At 48.9% G+C, this 17,560-nt stretch overlaps 1 protein-coding gene across 1 annotated transcript; it reads left to right on the forward strand.

Annotated features, from left to right (window-relative positions):
• The first annotated feature begins 2,865 nt into the window (after positions 1-2,865).
• LOC115657353 (factor VIII intron 22 protein-like) lies at positions 2,866-5,557 on the forward strand. Its single transcript, XM_030575073.1, has one exon. It carries the CDS (start codon positions 2,880-2,882, stop codon positions 3,906-3,908), a length of 1,029 nt encoding a protein of 342 aa, XP_030430933.1. The 5' UTR covers positions 2,866-2,879; the 3' UTR covers positions 3,909-5,557.
• Positions 5,558-17,560: the final 12,003 nt, after the last annotated feature.

The following is a 17,560-nucleotide window of genomic DNA, read 5'->3' on the forward strand; positions in this document are numbered from 1 at the left end:
TACAAGGCTCACGAGGAGCTCTTGCGTTGGATGGCTCAGAACCTCAACCTCCAAGTAGAGGAGATAAACAGAGTCAGCCCTGGCCTTGGTAGAGCTAAATAAGTGGAGAAAAAATACTTCATACCCCACAAGATATACGAATACCTGTACACTCATCCCTCGCCGGGTTCCCTGGTTGTTGCTGCAGCCAACAAGAGGAAAAGGCAAGGGGAACAGGGACCGTCACCCAAGGCAAGAGGCCAGGAAACCGGACCTTTTAGGGAGGAAAATATACTCCACGGGGGTTCTCCAGTTAAGAATCACCAGGCGCTGTTCAGCAAGTATGACTTTAATTCCTGGTTAGCCATGCAGAAGTTTAAGGAGCTCCTACCATCGGACTCTAGATCAGAGTTTGCTGCCATGGCAGACGAAGGCAAGGCCATAGCCAAGGCATCCCTCCAGGTGGCCTTAGATGCCGTGGATGCGATGGCCATGGGGAGGTTAACAAGACGAAGCTCCTGGCTTCAGTCATCTGGCCTATCCCATGACGTCCAACAGACATTACAGGACCTACCATTCGAGGGACAGTCCCTCTTCTCAGAACAAACAGATGCCTGGCTTCATAGTCTAAAAGATTCGAGGGTGATGCTGAAGTCATTGGGCCTTCACACTCCAGCCCCTCCCCTCCCCTCCAGCCCCATCCCGGAAGCATTACAAACCTCAGCCCATGCACCATTTTTACCTGCCACAGCACCAGCAGAGACAATACTTTGGTCGACAAACGAATAAAGGCTTCAGAAAGAGACAAAACCCTCACTCCTCATCAGCCTCAATGTCTGCGTCCACGAAACAATTAACGGGCAATAAGCAAAACTACTGAAGGTACGCCCAAGGATGATGCACCAGTCCATAACCTGGATGTCACCCAGAGGTGAAAGTGGGCCCTGGGCCCTTTAAATCACCGCCAGAGCCCCAGACAGCACGGGTCTGGCTGCGCGGAAGGGCTGGCTGGGGGATGCCGACCCTCAGCTCCACCCCTTCTGCCCAAGGCCTTGCCCCTTTCAGGGGCCTGGTAAGTTTTTTTATCTTACTTTCACTACTGATGTCACTTCTATGTTTGTGGACCGTTTGTCCAGCTTTTACTGGTATGGGCCAACATCACTTCCGACCGATGGGTGCTTCAAATGGTAGAAGTGGGATATACCTGCAGTTTATTTCTTCCCCTCCTTCCCACTTCCCTTCCCTGTCCCTCTTCAGGGACCCTTCTCACAAAGATCTCCTGACCCAGGAGGTGCAGTCATTCCTAAGGGTCGGGGCAGTGGAGGAGGTTCCCATGGAGCTAAGAGGCCAGGGGTTTTACTCCTGCTACTTCCTGATGCAAAAGTCCAATGTGGATTTCAGACCCATCCTAGACCTTCACACTCTCAACAAGTTCATGAAGAAGCTGAAGTTCCACATGGTCTCCCTAGCCTCGATTGTTCCTTCCTTAGATCCAGGGGACTGGTATGCCGCCCTCAGCTTGAAGAATGCATACATTCACATAGGCGTCTTCCCAGGCCACAGAAAATACCTTCCATATGTGGTAAACCAGAATCACTATCAGTTCACAGTGCTCCCTTTTGGCCTGCTAACAGTCCTGAAAGTATTCACGAAACGCATGGCGGTGGTAGCAGCCTCAGTTAGGAAAAGGGGGAGTGAAACTCTTCCCCTACCTGGATGACTGGTTGGTCAGGGTCAGTCCAAAGAACTAGTGGAAGGACACATATACTTCGCACAGTCCATTTTCAGGAACTTAGGTCTCCTGGACAACAAACACAAGTCCACTTTCATGCCCATTCAGAGGAATAAATTTATAGGAGCGGTTCTTGACTCAAAACAGGCAAGGGCCTCCCTGCCGGAGAACTGTTTCAGGGACACTGCAGCTCTCACAAATGGCCTGAAAGTGTACTCACCATCATAGCAAGGTGCTGCCTGAAGCTCCTGGGGCACATGGCTTCTTGCACTTATGTGGTGCAGCATAAATGACTCAGACTGCAGCCTCTCTAATTATGACTGGCATCGATATACATACCAGGTCATAACCTGCTAGACAAGGTCGTCACACTTCTGCTGGCGTTAATCAGAGCCCTTCAGTGGTGACTGGATCAAAACACAGCGTGTGCGGCATTCCCTTTGCAAAACCTGCACCCTCAAAGGAGTTTTTGTTTTTGCGGATACAGACTAACCCAGATACCACTCTGAAACTTTGTTGTTTGCTACCCTCTTGTTCTGATGTGCTGGGAGCTGGTAGCCTCTTTGGACCGTTTTTATGTCGCTGGGAGGCCACTAGCCTAGGCTTGGACTCTGTGAATGGATACACATTAATGAAGGCTCTGAGGTGAGGCAGGGAGGGCTGGATGTGCGGCTGAGTATGCTGGCGCATTTGGGGAGCTAGCCCTTGTCCCAGATGACGTGTGCCCCTGGTTTGTGGGGCCTGCCCAGCGCCGAGCCCGTGGGCTGCCTGTGTCACTGTGGAACGGTGATGCTGTAGCTCGGAGGGGCTGGGACATGCGCCCTGGGCCCACGATGGGGTTTCAGGGCCGATGAGCTGGGCTGCAAGGATCTGGGGCTGTTCCCCGACAGGTTGGGCTACCACACCCCTGTTCCGCCTCACTCCCCAGGGAGCCGAGCCAAGCCCCCCTGCAGCCCCTCCCTGCGCAAGGGGGAGCCCAACCCCCCCGTTCCGATCCCAGGAGCCGCGGAAATATCAGCCCCGCCTCTCGCCTGCCCTAGGGGGTGGAGCGCATTCTCGCTAGCCACGCCCCTTCCCTGACGGGGTCGCGCGCAGCCTCTTCCGCTAAGGCGGCTGCCCATTGGCTGGAACGCGACGGTTTCACTTCCGGGTGAAAGTCGGTGCGGGGATGGCGGCGGCAGGCGGCTCGGGCCCGGCCGGCCCTGGGGTGCTGGGGGCGGCCGGCGCCGGCGGGGGCTGGGACGGGGACTTCCTGGCGCGGTACCGGCTGGTGTCGGCCAAGCTGCGGAAGCGGTTCCTGCGGAAGCCGAACGTGTCGGAAGCGGCGGAGCAGTTCGGGCTGCTGGCCCGGGAGCTGCGGGCCCAGGAGAGCCTTCCCTACGCCGCCTGGTGCCAGCTGGCCGTGGCCCGCTGCGCCCAGAGCCTCTTCCACGGGCCCGGCGAGGCGCAGGCCCTGACCGAGGCCGCGCGCCTCTTCCTGCGCCAGGAGCGGGACCTGCAGCAGCGGCTGAGCCTGAGCGGCGGCTTCGGCGAGCATCTGCAGGCCTCGCACAGCTGCTTCGCTTTCGCCGCCCGCTTGCACCTGGAACTGGGGCAGCCGGCGCTGGCGGCCGGGCTCTGCCTAGAGCTGGGCTCGGCGCTGCGGGACATGGAGCAGCCCGGCCAGGCCGCCCCGCACTTCCAGCGCGCTGCCGAGTTGCTGGCGGCCGCTGAGCTGCCCCTGGAGGCGCTGCACTGCCTCGGCGAGCTGGCCTCCTGTCTGCTGCTCACCCGTGACTACGACGGAGCGCTGGCTGTGCTCACTCAGGCGCAGCTGCTAGCCCAGGCTGGGCCCAGCCCACCCAGCGGTGCCTTCCTGGAGATGTTGGTGCGTTGCGAGGTATCTCGGGTGCTGCTCCTGCTGCTGCTCCAGCCACCGCTCCCCAAGCTGCTGCCCGAGCATGCCCAGACCTTGGAGAAATACTGCTGGGAGGCCTTTGAGAGTGGGTTGGGAGCTGGGCAGCTCCCCCAGGCAGGGTACCTGCCCCCGGGCCTCTTCCTCCTGCTGCAGTCCACTGTCATGGCCTGTCAGGAGAAGGACCTGGAGGCACTCAAAGTGCTGCAGGCTGAGCTTTGGCCACTGCTCAGCCCAGAGCAGAACCACCTGCTCCACCTGGTGCTTCAAGAGATGATCAGCCCCTCTGGACAGGGGGCCTGAGTACCCCCACTCAGACTAGCTTCAGTTGCCTGCTGCCACTTCCATAGGGGAGTCAGTCTCCCACCAGAAAGAGGCCTGCCCCACCCACCTGCTGCTGCCTCAGTGGGACTCTGAGCACCGCCACCCCCCCGACAGTATCACCAGGGAGATAGGCTTTATCCACCTTCAGCTACCATCTCTATGGCATCTCTGCACCATCTGCTATCTCCACAGAGACTAACTGCACCTTCACTGATCTGTTGCTATCTCCCTCATATAGCCTGAAACCCTCACCAAGCGTTACTAGAGAAATTAACCTCATACACCTACTGCAACAATCCACAGGAGAGAGGAGCCCCATCTGCAACCCTGGGAAATAGCCTTCCCCGCTGCTGCCTTACCCAGCATCACCACCAGCATGACTTGTTTCAACCACCATGGGATTCTGTTTCCCACAGTAGCCACATAGAGGGTTGTTCCATTTTGGCCCATCACCACTACACAGCCTTGGGTCATCTCTCTGCTACCATCCACATGTAGGAAAGGACCATGTGAGCTAGAGAGTATTTTCCCATTGGGGACAAGGAACTTGGACATGCCAATGCTTCCTCTTTGCTACTAGTAGTTAGAGATCTTTCCTTTTTCAGCCCAGTGCAGCCTCTTTTCCATTCTCCTCTCACTCACAGATTCAAGACACCTGCTACTGCAGGAGATGACCTGATCCATTAGAAATTGTACGTATGCTACTACGGTTTGAGGTAGTAAGAGGTGGGATTCTTGCCATTTTTTACAGAGACTGCAAATGGAACTCATTTTCCAAACAGTCCACGAGTGCCAGGATTCAGTCTTTTTTAGTTTAAAATTCTCACGTTTGGAGATGTAATGTCTAGTGCATTTTTTCTGTATCAGTGTAATTCACACATGAGCGAGCTGATAAAAATACAAGTTAATGTTTAAAGTGCTAAGTCTAAAAAAAAAAAAAGTAAACTCATAACTCTTTGCATTTAAAAACTAAATTGTAAGCTAAAGTTTTATTCTGTACCTTCTGCTCCAGGTTCTGTTTCAATGTTGGCATCTATTGCCTAAGAATTGTACTTTCTAACTACCTGACTGTTGATCCTAGCTCTTGCTCTGTTAATATAATGCTGTTGATAGAACTCTGGAGACACCAATTCATCCTGAAGCCTTGTAGTTCTTTAAGGTCTAATTCAATAATTATTGTAGACTTTTAAAACTGTTTACTACTCAATGCAGATATCACTAGCTACAACCTAGGCAATATGGGGAGTCTCTGCTGCTGGCTCTCTAACCTCATTGCCTTGTTGATTTCATTCAACAAGTAGGTAAAGATGGATGCAATGTGTTTAATTTTGGCATTTCCTACAGATACTATATTACTTTAAGTATCAGGCCTGTTACAGCAGTTTAAAGGATTGTATTGGTGTAGGGGGAACATTTTCTTTGGCTCTCAGATATGTTTTGCAACTCCTAAGGTGTCTAGGAGTTGTGCGTTCAGAATGGAGTGCAAAATTCAGCCTTGATGCACGTCTGAAAAGAACGTGAACTTTGATTAGTTTTTAACACTTTTTTAACATTAACTTTTCTATTTTAATGATGAAATGGAATAAAAAATTGGATAATAGACCCTTTCTGTGGTCTAATGAACTAAACCTGGGCCTGGAAGCCATAAATTTCTGAATTTTAAATCCTAGTTCTGCGCTGTGACTCAGTAGTCTAAGCCAAATCATTTAATCTTTGTGGGCCAGCTTTCCTACTTGAATTTCCATTTCACAAATCTCTGGTGTAAATTTAATGTTTGTATGTGTCAAAGTTAGACTCAGGACTCACAGTTTGTCAGACCATTCTCTTTTATTAGCACAGCACTCTGCTAATAACATCCAGATAATGTGAGTGGCCATGCAAAACCCAAACAGTCTTATTTATACAGATAAAAGAGCGGGAATTAGACAAAGGGACAAAGAAAGCAAAACAGTAAAATTCACCTGGGGCACAGCATGCATATCCTACTTCCTTACTAACTCTTATCGATCTAAGGCTAATACTTCACCAATTGCCCTTAAACAGTGCAATTGTTCTATGTTAATGTCTGTATTCCTGACACCTGGATTGCAGCATTCCAACAGTTTTGCTTAAAAGTACAGACATTTCTTTAATCCTCTATTTTCACAATGTAATTCATTCTGCTTTCTCAGTCCCTCCTTTTGGTCAAGCACACGCCATGACCAACAATTACTGGGTTCCACAAATTAACCATTGCTTATCTCTTTGTTCATCAGTGATATTCAAAATCATTATATTAGCACTCTGTTTTGGGGCAGTCACCTGGGTGACACAATTCTGGATACAACAGGAGATTAACTGAAAGCATACAAATAGTATGGATAGTTAGGGCTCCCTGAAACAACCAGTTTCCTATGCTAGAGAAATTGAACAGGTTACTTAGCCACTTCTGTAAAGAACTCGGCTCTTCACGGGGAAGATATGTGATTTGTTCTAAGTGGCTAGCGCGATCTATTACCTCATTGGTATCGTCAGGTATAAACAGATAACATTGTTTTCCAATGAGAGCACAGGTCCTTCCTTTGGCCGCCAGCACTATCTCCAATGCCTGACGGTTCAGGAGGGCCACCTGTCGGATCGCCCCTGTTTCTTTGGCCAGGGCTCTTAAACTTTCTCCGGTTTTATTTGCCATTATTTTAACTACTGCTTGTAACCTCAGGAGCCTTTTTGCCTGGTGTATTACTCCCCCAAATGGGATAAAGGAACTGCCAATAGCCTCTTCCCAGGTGTCATTACTGTTCAATATTGTGTTAAACGGACAAGGTCCTCCAGTGAGGTCTGGGGAATTGAGGGGGATAGCCAGGACAGGACACCAGTTTGAGAGTGGGCTGGGATGTGGCTGCAGACCCAGCATTTAGAAATAATAAGGGTCTGAGCTATCCACACTTGCTGCTGGATAAAAGAATTGTCATTGTGGACTCCCCAGACCTTAAGACACCAATAGCCGAGGAACAGGCACCACCAGAGGTGCATGTTGGAGGCAGGGCCCTTCTGGTTCTGACAACCTCAACTGAGGGAACTGCAGTCACAGTTTTATGTCCACCAGGCAGCAGGCGCTAGGGTCACTACTACTTCTTCTTGGGCCTTGCTTTATGTAGTCGTCTGCTTCTGGCAACCCTTATGAGAATGTAGATTGTAAGGTATTGCAGGCTGTTCCTCTACGTCTTCTTCTAGAGTCAAAATTGACTCTGCGTGGTCCTGAGGTGGTGATTGGTTCACTGAGGGTGATGCATTCTTACACTGCGAAGCATGTATCCACTCTGAGGGCTTGGCTACACTGGAGAGTTGCAGCGCTGGTGAGGGGGTTACAGCGCTGCAACTCAGGATGTGGCCACACTTGCAAAGCACGGCCAGCGCTGCAACTCCCTGGTTGCAGCGCTGGCTGTACACCCGGTCGTGCCTCAGGTGTAGCGATTCCAGTGCTGGTGATCCAGCGCTGGTCAGCAAGTGTGGACCCCACCAGTGCTTTTATTGACCTCTGGGGTATAAGGAGGTATCCCAGCATACCTTTTAAGCCTCTCTGGTAATCTTGCACACTCCACTGCCCTGGGCTCAGCTGACCCCACCTTTAAATGCCCAGGGAATTTTAAAAATCCCCTTCCTGTTTGCTCAGCCAGGTGTGGAGTGCAATCAATCAATCAGCGACCATGCCTCCACGCCCCAGACGAGCCCCAGCATGGAACAGTCCTGAGCTGCAGGACCTCATCAGTGTTCGGGGTGAGGAAGCTGTGCAAGCACAGCTGCGCTCCAGCCGGAGAAATTATGATACCTATGGGCAGATATCAAAGTCCTTGCTGATAAGGGGCCATAAACGGGACACGTTGCAGTGCAGGGTAAAAATTAAAGAGCTGCGCAGTGCTTATTGCAAAGCCTGTGAGGGAAATCGTCGCTCAGGAGCTGCCCCCATGACCTGCCGTTTTTACAAGGAGCTGGATGCCATACTTGGGTGTGACCCCACTGCCAATCCTAGGAGCACGATGGAGAGTTCAGAGCAGGGAGAAGTGGGGGAGGGTGTAGAGGAAGCCGAGAGTGAGGCTACTGGGGTGGAGGGAGACACCCTGGAGTCCCAGGAGGCATGCAGCCAGGAGCTCTTCTCAAGCCAGGAGGAGGCTAACCAGTCGCAGCAGCGGAAAGTTGCTGGTGAAGAAGAAGCAGAGGAGCGTGCTCGGGGTAAGCAGATTTTATGTTTTGGGAGAGGACGGTTTGGGTTATGGCTGCCTGCATGCATGCCTAAACGTGGAATAGCCCATTGATTTGCTCTTATCACGTCTCTGTAATCGGCCTCTGTAATCTCTTGAAAAATTGCAGCCAGAGCGTGGGCAATGTGCTTTCGCAAGTTTATAGGGAGAGCCACCGTGGTCCTTGTCCCGGTCAGGCTAACTCGTCCGATCCACTGTGCAGCGAGGGGTGGAGGGACCATGGCTGCACACAGGCAAGCTGCATAGGGGCCAGGGCGTAATCCACATTGCTGTAGAAGACCCTCCCTCTCTTCCCAGGTAACACGCAGCAGTGATATATCTGGCAGTAGGAAACCCTGTTGAGAATTTAGGGATACTGCTCAGTGCAGGGCGCCAGGTTCGCGGCACCCCCCCGCCCCCGCCAGCAGGTAGCCAGCACCGTGGTGCGTTCCGGTCCTCCCCCCCACCCCACCAGCAGGTCGCCAGCACCGTGGTGCGTTCCGCCCCTCCCCCCCCCCCCCAGCAGGCCGGCAGTTCCATGGACCGCCCCCCTCCCCGCCAGCAGGTCGCCAGCTTCATGTTCCCTACTGTCCCCTGTGCAGGCCACCAGCTACCTCCTCTACCCAGTGCAGATAAACCCCAGTGAGCCATCAGTCAGTTCCCCCTCCCAGGTGAAGTCGGGGCAGAAACACTCACCCCATTGCTCGCCATGCCTTCGCTTCCCTGGCCTCTCTGTGTTATGTTAGGTATGTGGGAATGATGCTACAAAAAGTCTACAAACTCCTTCACTGTGTGATAATAAATAATGTAGCCTCTGTGTATTACATGTTTCTATCTGTTTTTTTTAGTGACCTTGACTAATGCAGCCGGATCACCGGCCTCACGTCGGTTGCAGAACTTGAGAAAAAATCCACGAAAATCAAAAGAAGAATTGATCAAAGCAGTTATGAATCACTACAACAGAGAAAGTAGGAAGACGCAGGAATGGAGAGAGAAAATGTATGAGTGGAGGCAAACACAAAGCAGGAAAAAGGAATTGGCTACCAAAAAAACCTCAAAGCACCTGATAAGCCTCCTGGCTTGCCAAACTGACTCTTTCGAGTCTCTCGTAGCCATGCAGGCAGATCTGTACTGTGGTAACCCACAACCCTCCCAAAGCTCTCTTTCTTGTTCCCTAGTATTTGCACAAAACACCTTTCTCCAGCAGCCAGTTTATTACCCCCAGCTGCCCCCAACACCTGTACGATCACCTACCAGCCCTGATAACTACAATCCTTACCCTGTGCACTCCACCCCCATTACTCTGCAGCATAGTAATCCTGAAGTGCAGCAGACATTGAACAGCAATCCAAACAGGACATATTCAAACCTCTGAATGTACAGTCCACCACCCTAACCCCCCTGGACTTTTATGTACTGTACTTTGAATAAAGGATTTTATGGCTTTTACAATTCTTTTTATTATTGCAGAAAGTGGTAAATACTGTACCCCAAGGTAGAAAGGAGCACAGCAAAGGCACCAAACATTACTGTTGGCTCTCAGCATCAAATTGCTCCCTTAAGGCATCCCTAATCCTTGAAGCCCTTTCCTGGGCCTCTCTAGTAGCCCTGCTCTCTGGCTGTGCAAATTCAGCCTCTAGGCATCGAACCTCAGAGGTCCATTCCTCACTGAATCTTTCACCCTTCCCTTCACAAATATTATGGAGGGTACAGCATGCGGATATAACAGTGGAGATGCTGCTTTCCCCCAAATCTAGCTTCCCATAAAGACACCTCCAGCGGGCTTTCAAATGGCCAAAAGCACACTCCACAGTCATTCTGCATGGGCTCAGCCTGTAGTTGAACCGGTCCTTGCTCCTGTCAAGCTTCCCTTTATACAGTTTCATAAGCCAAGGCATTAAGGGGTAAGCAGGGTCTCCAAGGATCACAGTGGGCATTTCGACATCCCCTACTGTGATCTTGCGGTCTGGGAAAAAAGTCCTGGCCCTCGGCTTCCTGAACAGGGCACTGTTCCGAAAGATGCGTGCATCGTGCACCTTTCCAGGCCATCCTGAGTAAATGTCAGTGAAACGCCCATGGTGATCCACAAGCGCTTGCAGAATCACGGAGAAATACCCCTTGCGATTAACGTACTCTGATGCCAGGTGGGGTGGTGACAGAATAGGAATATGCGTCCTATCTATTGCCCCTCCACAGTTAGGGAAACCCATTTGTGCAAAGCCATCCACAATGTCCTGCACGTTCCCAGAGTCATAGTTCTTCTTAGCAGGGTGCGATTAATGGCTGTGCAAACTTGCATCAGCACCATTCCAACGGTGGACTTTCCCACTCCAAACTGGTTCGCCACCGATCGGTAGCTGTCTGGAGTTGCCAGCTTCCAGATTGCAATAGCCACCCGCTTCTCCACTGGCAGGGCAGCTCTCAATCTCGTGTCCCTGCGCCGCAGGGTAGGGGCGAGCTCAGCACACAGTCCCATGAAAGTGGCTTTTCTCATCCGAAAGTTCTGCAGCCACTGCTCGTCATCCCAGACTTGCAGGACGATGTGATCCCACCACTCAGTGCTGGTTTCCCGAGCCCAAAGGCGCCGTTCCACGGTGCTGAGCACGTCTGTTACTGCCACAAGCAATTGAGTGTCTTAAGCATCAGGCGTTTCAATATCATCGTCTGACTCCTCACTGTCACTTTGCAGCTGAAGGAATAGCTCCACTGCCATGCGTGATGTGCTGGCAACATTCATCAACAAGGTCCTCAGCAGCTCAGGCTCCATTTGTAACAGAAATCTCAGAAATCGCGCTGCAAACTCACAATGCCGCCAAACTGCTCGGAATGTGTAGCAAAGCACCACGGGGCGTTGGAACAGGAAGCGGAAAGACCCGCACATTTCCTTCCCCTTCCCACAAGCCACAGCGCCAAAATGGGACGAGGTGCTCTGTGGGATAGCTGCCCACAATGCACCACTCCCAACAGCGCTGCAAGTGCTGCAAATGTGGCCACACTGCAGCGTTGGTAGTTGTCAGTGTGGCCACACTGCAGCGCTGGCCCTACACAGCTGTACGAACACAGCTGTAACTACCAGCGCTGCGGAACTGTAAGTGTAGCCATACCCTGAGATGCCAGACAGTTTAACAGCTGCTGGGGTAGTAAGCAGTGCCTGATGATTCTTTGATGTTCTTTAAGTCTCTTTACTACTTCTTCCTTAACTCTGGCTATAACAATGGCCTTCACACCTTATCTTTTCCTGATGCGTACATTCCTCATTCACACAAATAGATTGAGAATATAAACAGTAGTATTTTATATTGAGCAAAAAAGCATTGCAAATTAAATCTTGCTAAGTTTTACAATTAATAACCAAAACAATTTACATTGAGACCCAGGCCTTCAATGTTTCTCTAATTTACTTAACAGACACAATAGAGAATCCTGTCTCTTACTACCTAAATCTTAAAACAAAGAGTTAGAGAGGGCCCAATTTTTAATGCATATGGGAAAACAGAATCTTATAGTCCCAGTGGGTCATTTCTTTCTGCTATTTAAAAAAGGTGGCTAGCAGGATGAAATCAAATTATACGTTAATTCTTATGGGACATTATAAAATCCTGCTCCTATATATCCCCCTTTTGACACTAAGATTATTAATCGCCAGTGTCACTTCTTATTTAGTCCACATAATAGAAAATAATGGGAGGTGATTTGGGCCTGTGGCTTTAGCTTTGCATACATTTGTTTTATCCACCAGCACACTTTAAACATTTCAGTTTGTAATATTTTTCCTGCTGTGTTAAGCTTTAAGTTTATTCACAGGTAATAGCTGAGAAGCATCATTACCGTATTACTTTAAAGGATTTTTCCAAAAATTATACACACTACAAGTTGTTACAGGGGTACTTACTAACATTAAAGTTATTTTAATGTTTAATATTAACAGTAACATTAGCATCAAATCTATTAAAGGTATCTTGTTATACCATGCCTTTTATGTAGGCAATTTGTTTGCTGACCAGGTATGTTCTTTATTTGCAGCTGCTTTTGTGCTGGCAGTTCTCACCTTTCTTTATCAGTTAGGTAATTTGCATCAACACAGGCTTGGCTTTTGGATTCAAAGCCATCAGCAGAGCTCAGAGACTCTCTGGGCTTGTCTACATCACAAAGTTGCAGCGCTGGTGAGGGGGTTACAGCGCTGCAACTTAGGAGGTGTACACATCTGCAGGGCATCACCAGCGCTGCAACTCCCTGTTTGCAGCGCTGGCCGTACTCCCGTTTTGTCTCGGGTGTAGAGGATCCAGCGCTGGTGATCCAGCGCTGGTAATCAAGTGTAGACACTTACCAGCGCTTTTCTTGACCTCCGTGGAATAAGCAGGTATCCCAGCATACCTGAGGAAGCCTCTGGTAATCAAGCTGGTCTCCTTCCCCGGTTTGCTCTCGCGTTCCCCGAACCCCGAGCAAGCAGGTCTCCTTCCCTGCGGTTTGCAGGGTGGTTCGGGGAACACGAGAGCAAACCGCGGCGAAGCTGGTCTCCTTCCCTGGTTTGCTCTCGCGTTCCTCGAACAAGCAGGTCTCCTTCTCTGCGGTTTGCAGAGTGGTTCGGGGAACGCGAGAGCAAACCGCGGCGAAGCTGGTCTCCGAAACTTTCCTCCTTAGGAATAACCCACATATCAAGGGTGGGGGGTGAATTTGGCTGCCTGCTTCGCAGTGCTAAGCTTTAAGCTAGCTGACCGTGGGGGGACATCTGATACTCCCGGCTCAGCTAAATACATTCAAAAATCCACTTCTCCTGGCTCCGATCCCTGCACTGCACTGAGCCAGCAATGGAGTCACACTTCAAAACAAAGCAGGAGGACGGACTTCCTGCTCGGCTGGGCTGAGCAGATGCCGCGGCAGCAGTTTCAAACCTCGGGCTGTTCTGCTTACAAGGGAAGTTTGCAGTTGCTGTTTTTAAGCCACGGTCTTTAAGCGCGTTTTAAAGCGGAGACCAGGGGAACCCATTGCGCGCGGGCGGGCGGGGAGCTGCTGCTGCGGCGCGTACTTTCCAATCCCTCCCCCCAGACCAGAGGGGATGTTCGCCAACACCCAGACCAAACCTCTCGGCTCTTTTGTGGCTGGGGGGCTAGACACGCGGGGCCTCGTTTCCCCGGTTTGCTCTCGCGTTCCCCGAACCTCCGTGCAAGCTGGTCTCCTTCCCTGCGGTTTGCAGGGGGGTTCGGGGAACGCGAGAGCAAACCGCGGCAAAGGTGGTCTCCCTCCCCGGTTTGCTCTCGCGTTCCCCGAACCCCCCTTGAAGCCGCCCAACAGCGCTGCAGTATGGCCACATCTAACACCACTTGCAGCGCTGGTTGCTGTAAGTGTGGCCACTCTGCAGCGCTGGCCCTATACAGCTGTACTTATACAGCTGTAACAACCAGCGCTGCAAAATTTTAGATGTAGACATACCCTCTGTCTTAACACACAGGGATCTGAAAAAGAAAACACAGCCGATTGGCTCTTTTTGGAGCGCTAATAGGGTTTTAATTCAGCAACATGTTTCATTTGCATTTCTTTTACCCCTTTCTACAATATACACTGCACATGTCCTAGGGAAAATGCACATTCCTTCTATACTATAACTTTTTAAAAACATTAGCCATATTAATTTTTACATAAGGTGTAACTGTTTGTTTTGTTCTTACAGAGTTTTCATGTACCCTTATAAAAGTGACAGTCTGATTACACAGAGCTATTTTAAGGCTCAGTGTTTTTAACATTGCTGCTTTTTGTTTTGTGCACCTCACTTCTGCTGTTGCTTCAGAGGGTCACTGTTAATTTCTTATTCTTTCATTACAGCTTTTATCTGCTATTGTTACAAAAAAAAAACCCAAACAAACAAAAAGACTTCAGAATCTCTCCCCATTCTCCTGATTTTGACTGCCCTATTGCAGCCGTGACTTGGTCTTTATTTAAAAACATTTTAATTTTTGTAAAGAATCAAGTTACCCCTTAAGGGTTGAATGCTAAATCTCAAAGCCAAACAGCACTAATTACCTGGGTCTTGCAAAAAGGTCTGTCAGTTTTGCAACTTTGAATTAAAGAGTCAAATGAATTTTTAGTGGCATTAAAAACAAAAACAAAAGCAATTTATCTCACACCTAGAAAACAGGAGTTTTACAAACCAGATGTGTTGGTTTAGATTCTTAGGTTACATATTTTCACAGACAAATAGATACATACACATTTTCTTTTGTTTAACATTTCTTTACACTGCTTTGTTTTTATATATATATATATATTTTTTCTTTACACTGCTTTGTTTTTATATATATATATATGGATTATTTACAGGCATTCTTCTGGAAAAAGAGCCCATTTTCCCTTCAGAATGGCTGCAAAGAAACGAAGAATTCTCCCTCTTTAACATGGTCCTTTTTAAACATTTTCACAAAGTTTAACTGCTTAATTCTCTCCAGCCTCTGTAGATTTAACTTTTTCCTCTTTTCTTAAATCACTTGTTTATGTCCCAAAATGACACCTTTATCACCTCAGATTTCACCATTTTAAGCATTGTTCCAAGGGTTCATGCCCGCACTTACTGCTTTTCTTACTCCTGACACTATTCCCTTAGGGCTTTCAACCTGCTTTTCAGTTTGTTTATCTGTTGCTTGCCTGCTTGTCTGGGCCCGATCCTGCTTTTTTTTTTTTTCAATGAACCGTTTGTGAGTGATATTGTGGTCATTTCACAATTTTGAAAGAAATGTTCAAGGAAAGGGACCAGGGTGGGGGCTAGTTGAGGAGCCCACCCTCCTTGCTGAATTGGTAGTGGAACACTAAAGAATCAGTTTTTGAGGCAGACAACAAAGGGGAACAGAACAAGGGGCATTTTGTCCTTTTTACAATGAGATGGGAGTATGAAGGGGGTTGGATGGATCCGGGGTTTGGAGAACGGGGTAAAGGGGAGCGCTCAGTCTGGTGGTGGGAGAGGAGGCTTTTAATAAAGCGTTTAACTTATTATTTGAATATTTGAGAGAGGCGAGTTTTGATTTTGTCCACCTATGATTTGCCTCTTGCCACCACTACATCAAACAATTAACCTCTCCTTTAGCCAATTTAGTTTTAGGTTGGCCGAGTTTGTCTTTTAAGACGTCCACTCAGTCTTTGTTCCAAGATTTTAACAGTGGCCATTGAGTTTTGGGATCCCCTTAAGTTAGCCTAGACCATTTTTCCAGAAATTTACGGGAGTCTAGACCCTTTTTACAGGAGTCCGGACCCATCCTAAATACATAAAATGAGCCGGCGTTAATTTAGGGAACTGTCCCGACTTAGACGTCTGGTTACCAATACAGGAGGACTTTACACACCAATCGCACAAGAAGGAAATTCGGGTTCGTCAGAGCGATGCCCAATGCAACACACAAAAGGAGCCCACAGGCTACTGCCTCAATTGCCCTTGCTTTCACACCAGGGGTTTTACCCAAAGTGCAGTGCGGCTGCGATTGTGCAGATTCCACTCACTCAGACCGCGGGGACAGGAAGCCCTTGGTCGGCCGATCCCCAGACAGAGACAGTGCCCGGACTCAAACACTCCACAAGAGGATGGATAAACACAGAGACAGGGCAGTCCTCAGTCCAGACAAAACACAGAAATAATTACCTGACCAGATTCCTGATGTCAGATCCTGGGATCCCTACCAGAACAGAGGGGGAACCAACAGGTTCGATGGCGTAGACCTCACTGTGGCTGTGCGCCTTTCCGCTCTAGTGGAGGACTGCTCAGGCCAAATGCCCAGGTGCCGGCTGCCACGGTCATCCTACAAAAACGGTCAGGAATCACACGGCCCCAGTGAAGACGGTTGCCATCTCGGTGGAACCTCCAAATTGTCAAAGTTAGACTCAGGACTCACAGTTTGTCAGACCACTCTGTTTTATTAGCACAGCGCTCTGCTAATAACATCCAGATAATGTGAGCGGCCATGCAAGACCCAAACAGTCTTATTTATACAGATAAAAGAGCGGGAATGGGACAAAGAAAGCAAAACAGTAAAATTCACCTGGGGCACAGCATGCATATCCTACTTCCTTACTAACTCTTATCGATCTAAGGCTAATACTTCACCAATTGCCCTTAAACAGTGCAACTGTTCTATGTTAATGTCTGTATTCCTGACACCTGGATTGCAGCATTCCAACAGTTTTGCTTAAAGGTACAGACAACATTTCTTTAATCCTTTCTATTTTCACAATATTATAATTCATTCTGCTTTCACATATGGCACTTATGTGCTGAAAAATGGTAACACTGCCTTGAGAAGAGCATGTTGCTGGTCATCTTCTGGAAAGAATGTTTTCCTGCAGAGGATGAACTTTAGTTGCGCCTTTCTGGGTGGGTTCCCTTTAATCATATATAGGCATCCTAAAGAAACAATGTTTTGTTGTGTTTTTTCTTTTTGCGAACTGGATTACCTTTGACATAAATGACACCTTGTGGACCTCAAACTATGTCGTATTCCTACCTAACATGGTCTTCTGTGTGAATAAAAGTGAGGCTGTTTTGGAAATTGCTTAAAAAAATACTTCAAGCCTTTGTTGTAAGTGGAGACAAAACATCCCTGTAAAGCACTGGAAATTGATGGGTATTTTGTGTCTTTGTTGCTTTATGTGCAACTGCAAACTGATTTATACATATAAAAGTGAACTTTACATTATTTTCTTAAATGTTTTGAAATGTAATTTTTACTGGCAGATGTTTTGAAATCATCAGTGCATTCACTGAGGTATGACTCAGTAAAGGACCTTCTGCAGAAAAGGACCTAGGGGTTACAGTGGACGAGAAGCTGGATATGAGTCAACAGTGTGCCCTGGTTGCCAAGAAGGCTAACAGCATTTTGGGCTGTATACGTAGGGGCATTGCCAGCAGATTGAGGGATGTGATCGTTCCCCTTTATTTGACACTGGTGAGGCCTCATCTGGAGTACTGTGTCCAGTTTTGGGCCCCACACTACAAGAAGGATGTGGAAAAATTGGAAAGAGTCCAACGGAGGGCAACAAAAATGATTAGGGGGCTGGAGCACATGATTTATGAGAGGCTGAGGGAACTGGGATTGTTTAGTCTGCAGAATAGAAGAATGAGGGGGGATTTGATAGCTGCTTTCAACTACCTGAAAGGGGGTTCCAAAGAGAATGGATCTAGACTGTTCTCAGTGGTACCTGATGCCAGAACAAGGAGCAATGGTCTCAAGTTGCAGTGGGGGAGGTTTAGGTTGGATATTAGGAAAAACTTTTTCACTCAGTGGTGAAGCACTGGGAATGGGTTACCTAGGGAGGTGGTGGACTCCCCTTCCTTACCGGTTTTTAATGTCAGGCTTGACAAAGCCCTGGTTGGGATGATTTAGTTGGGAATTGGTCCTGCTTTGAACAGGGGTTGGACTAGATGACCTCCTGAGGTCC

This window comes from Gopherus evgoodei, chromosome 9, assembly GCF_007399415.2.
Source record: "Gopherus evgoodei ecotype Sinaloan lineage chromosome 9, rGopEvg1_v1.p, whole genome shotgun sequence".
Classification (NCBI taxonomy): Eukaryota; Metazoa; Chordata; order Testudines; family Testudinidae; genus Gopherus; species Gopherus evgoodei.

Bases quoted from the DNA above. Each gene is read 5' to 3' on its own strand.
- LOC115657353 (XM_030575073.1), top strand. From the start codon at position 2,880: ATGGCGGCGGCAGGCGGCTCGGGCCCGGCCGGCCCTGGGGTGCTGGGG.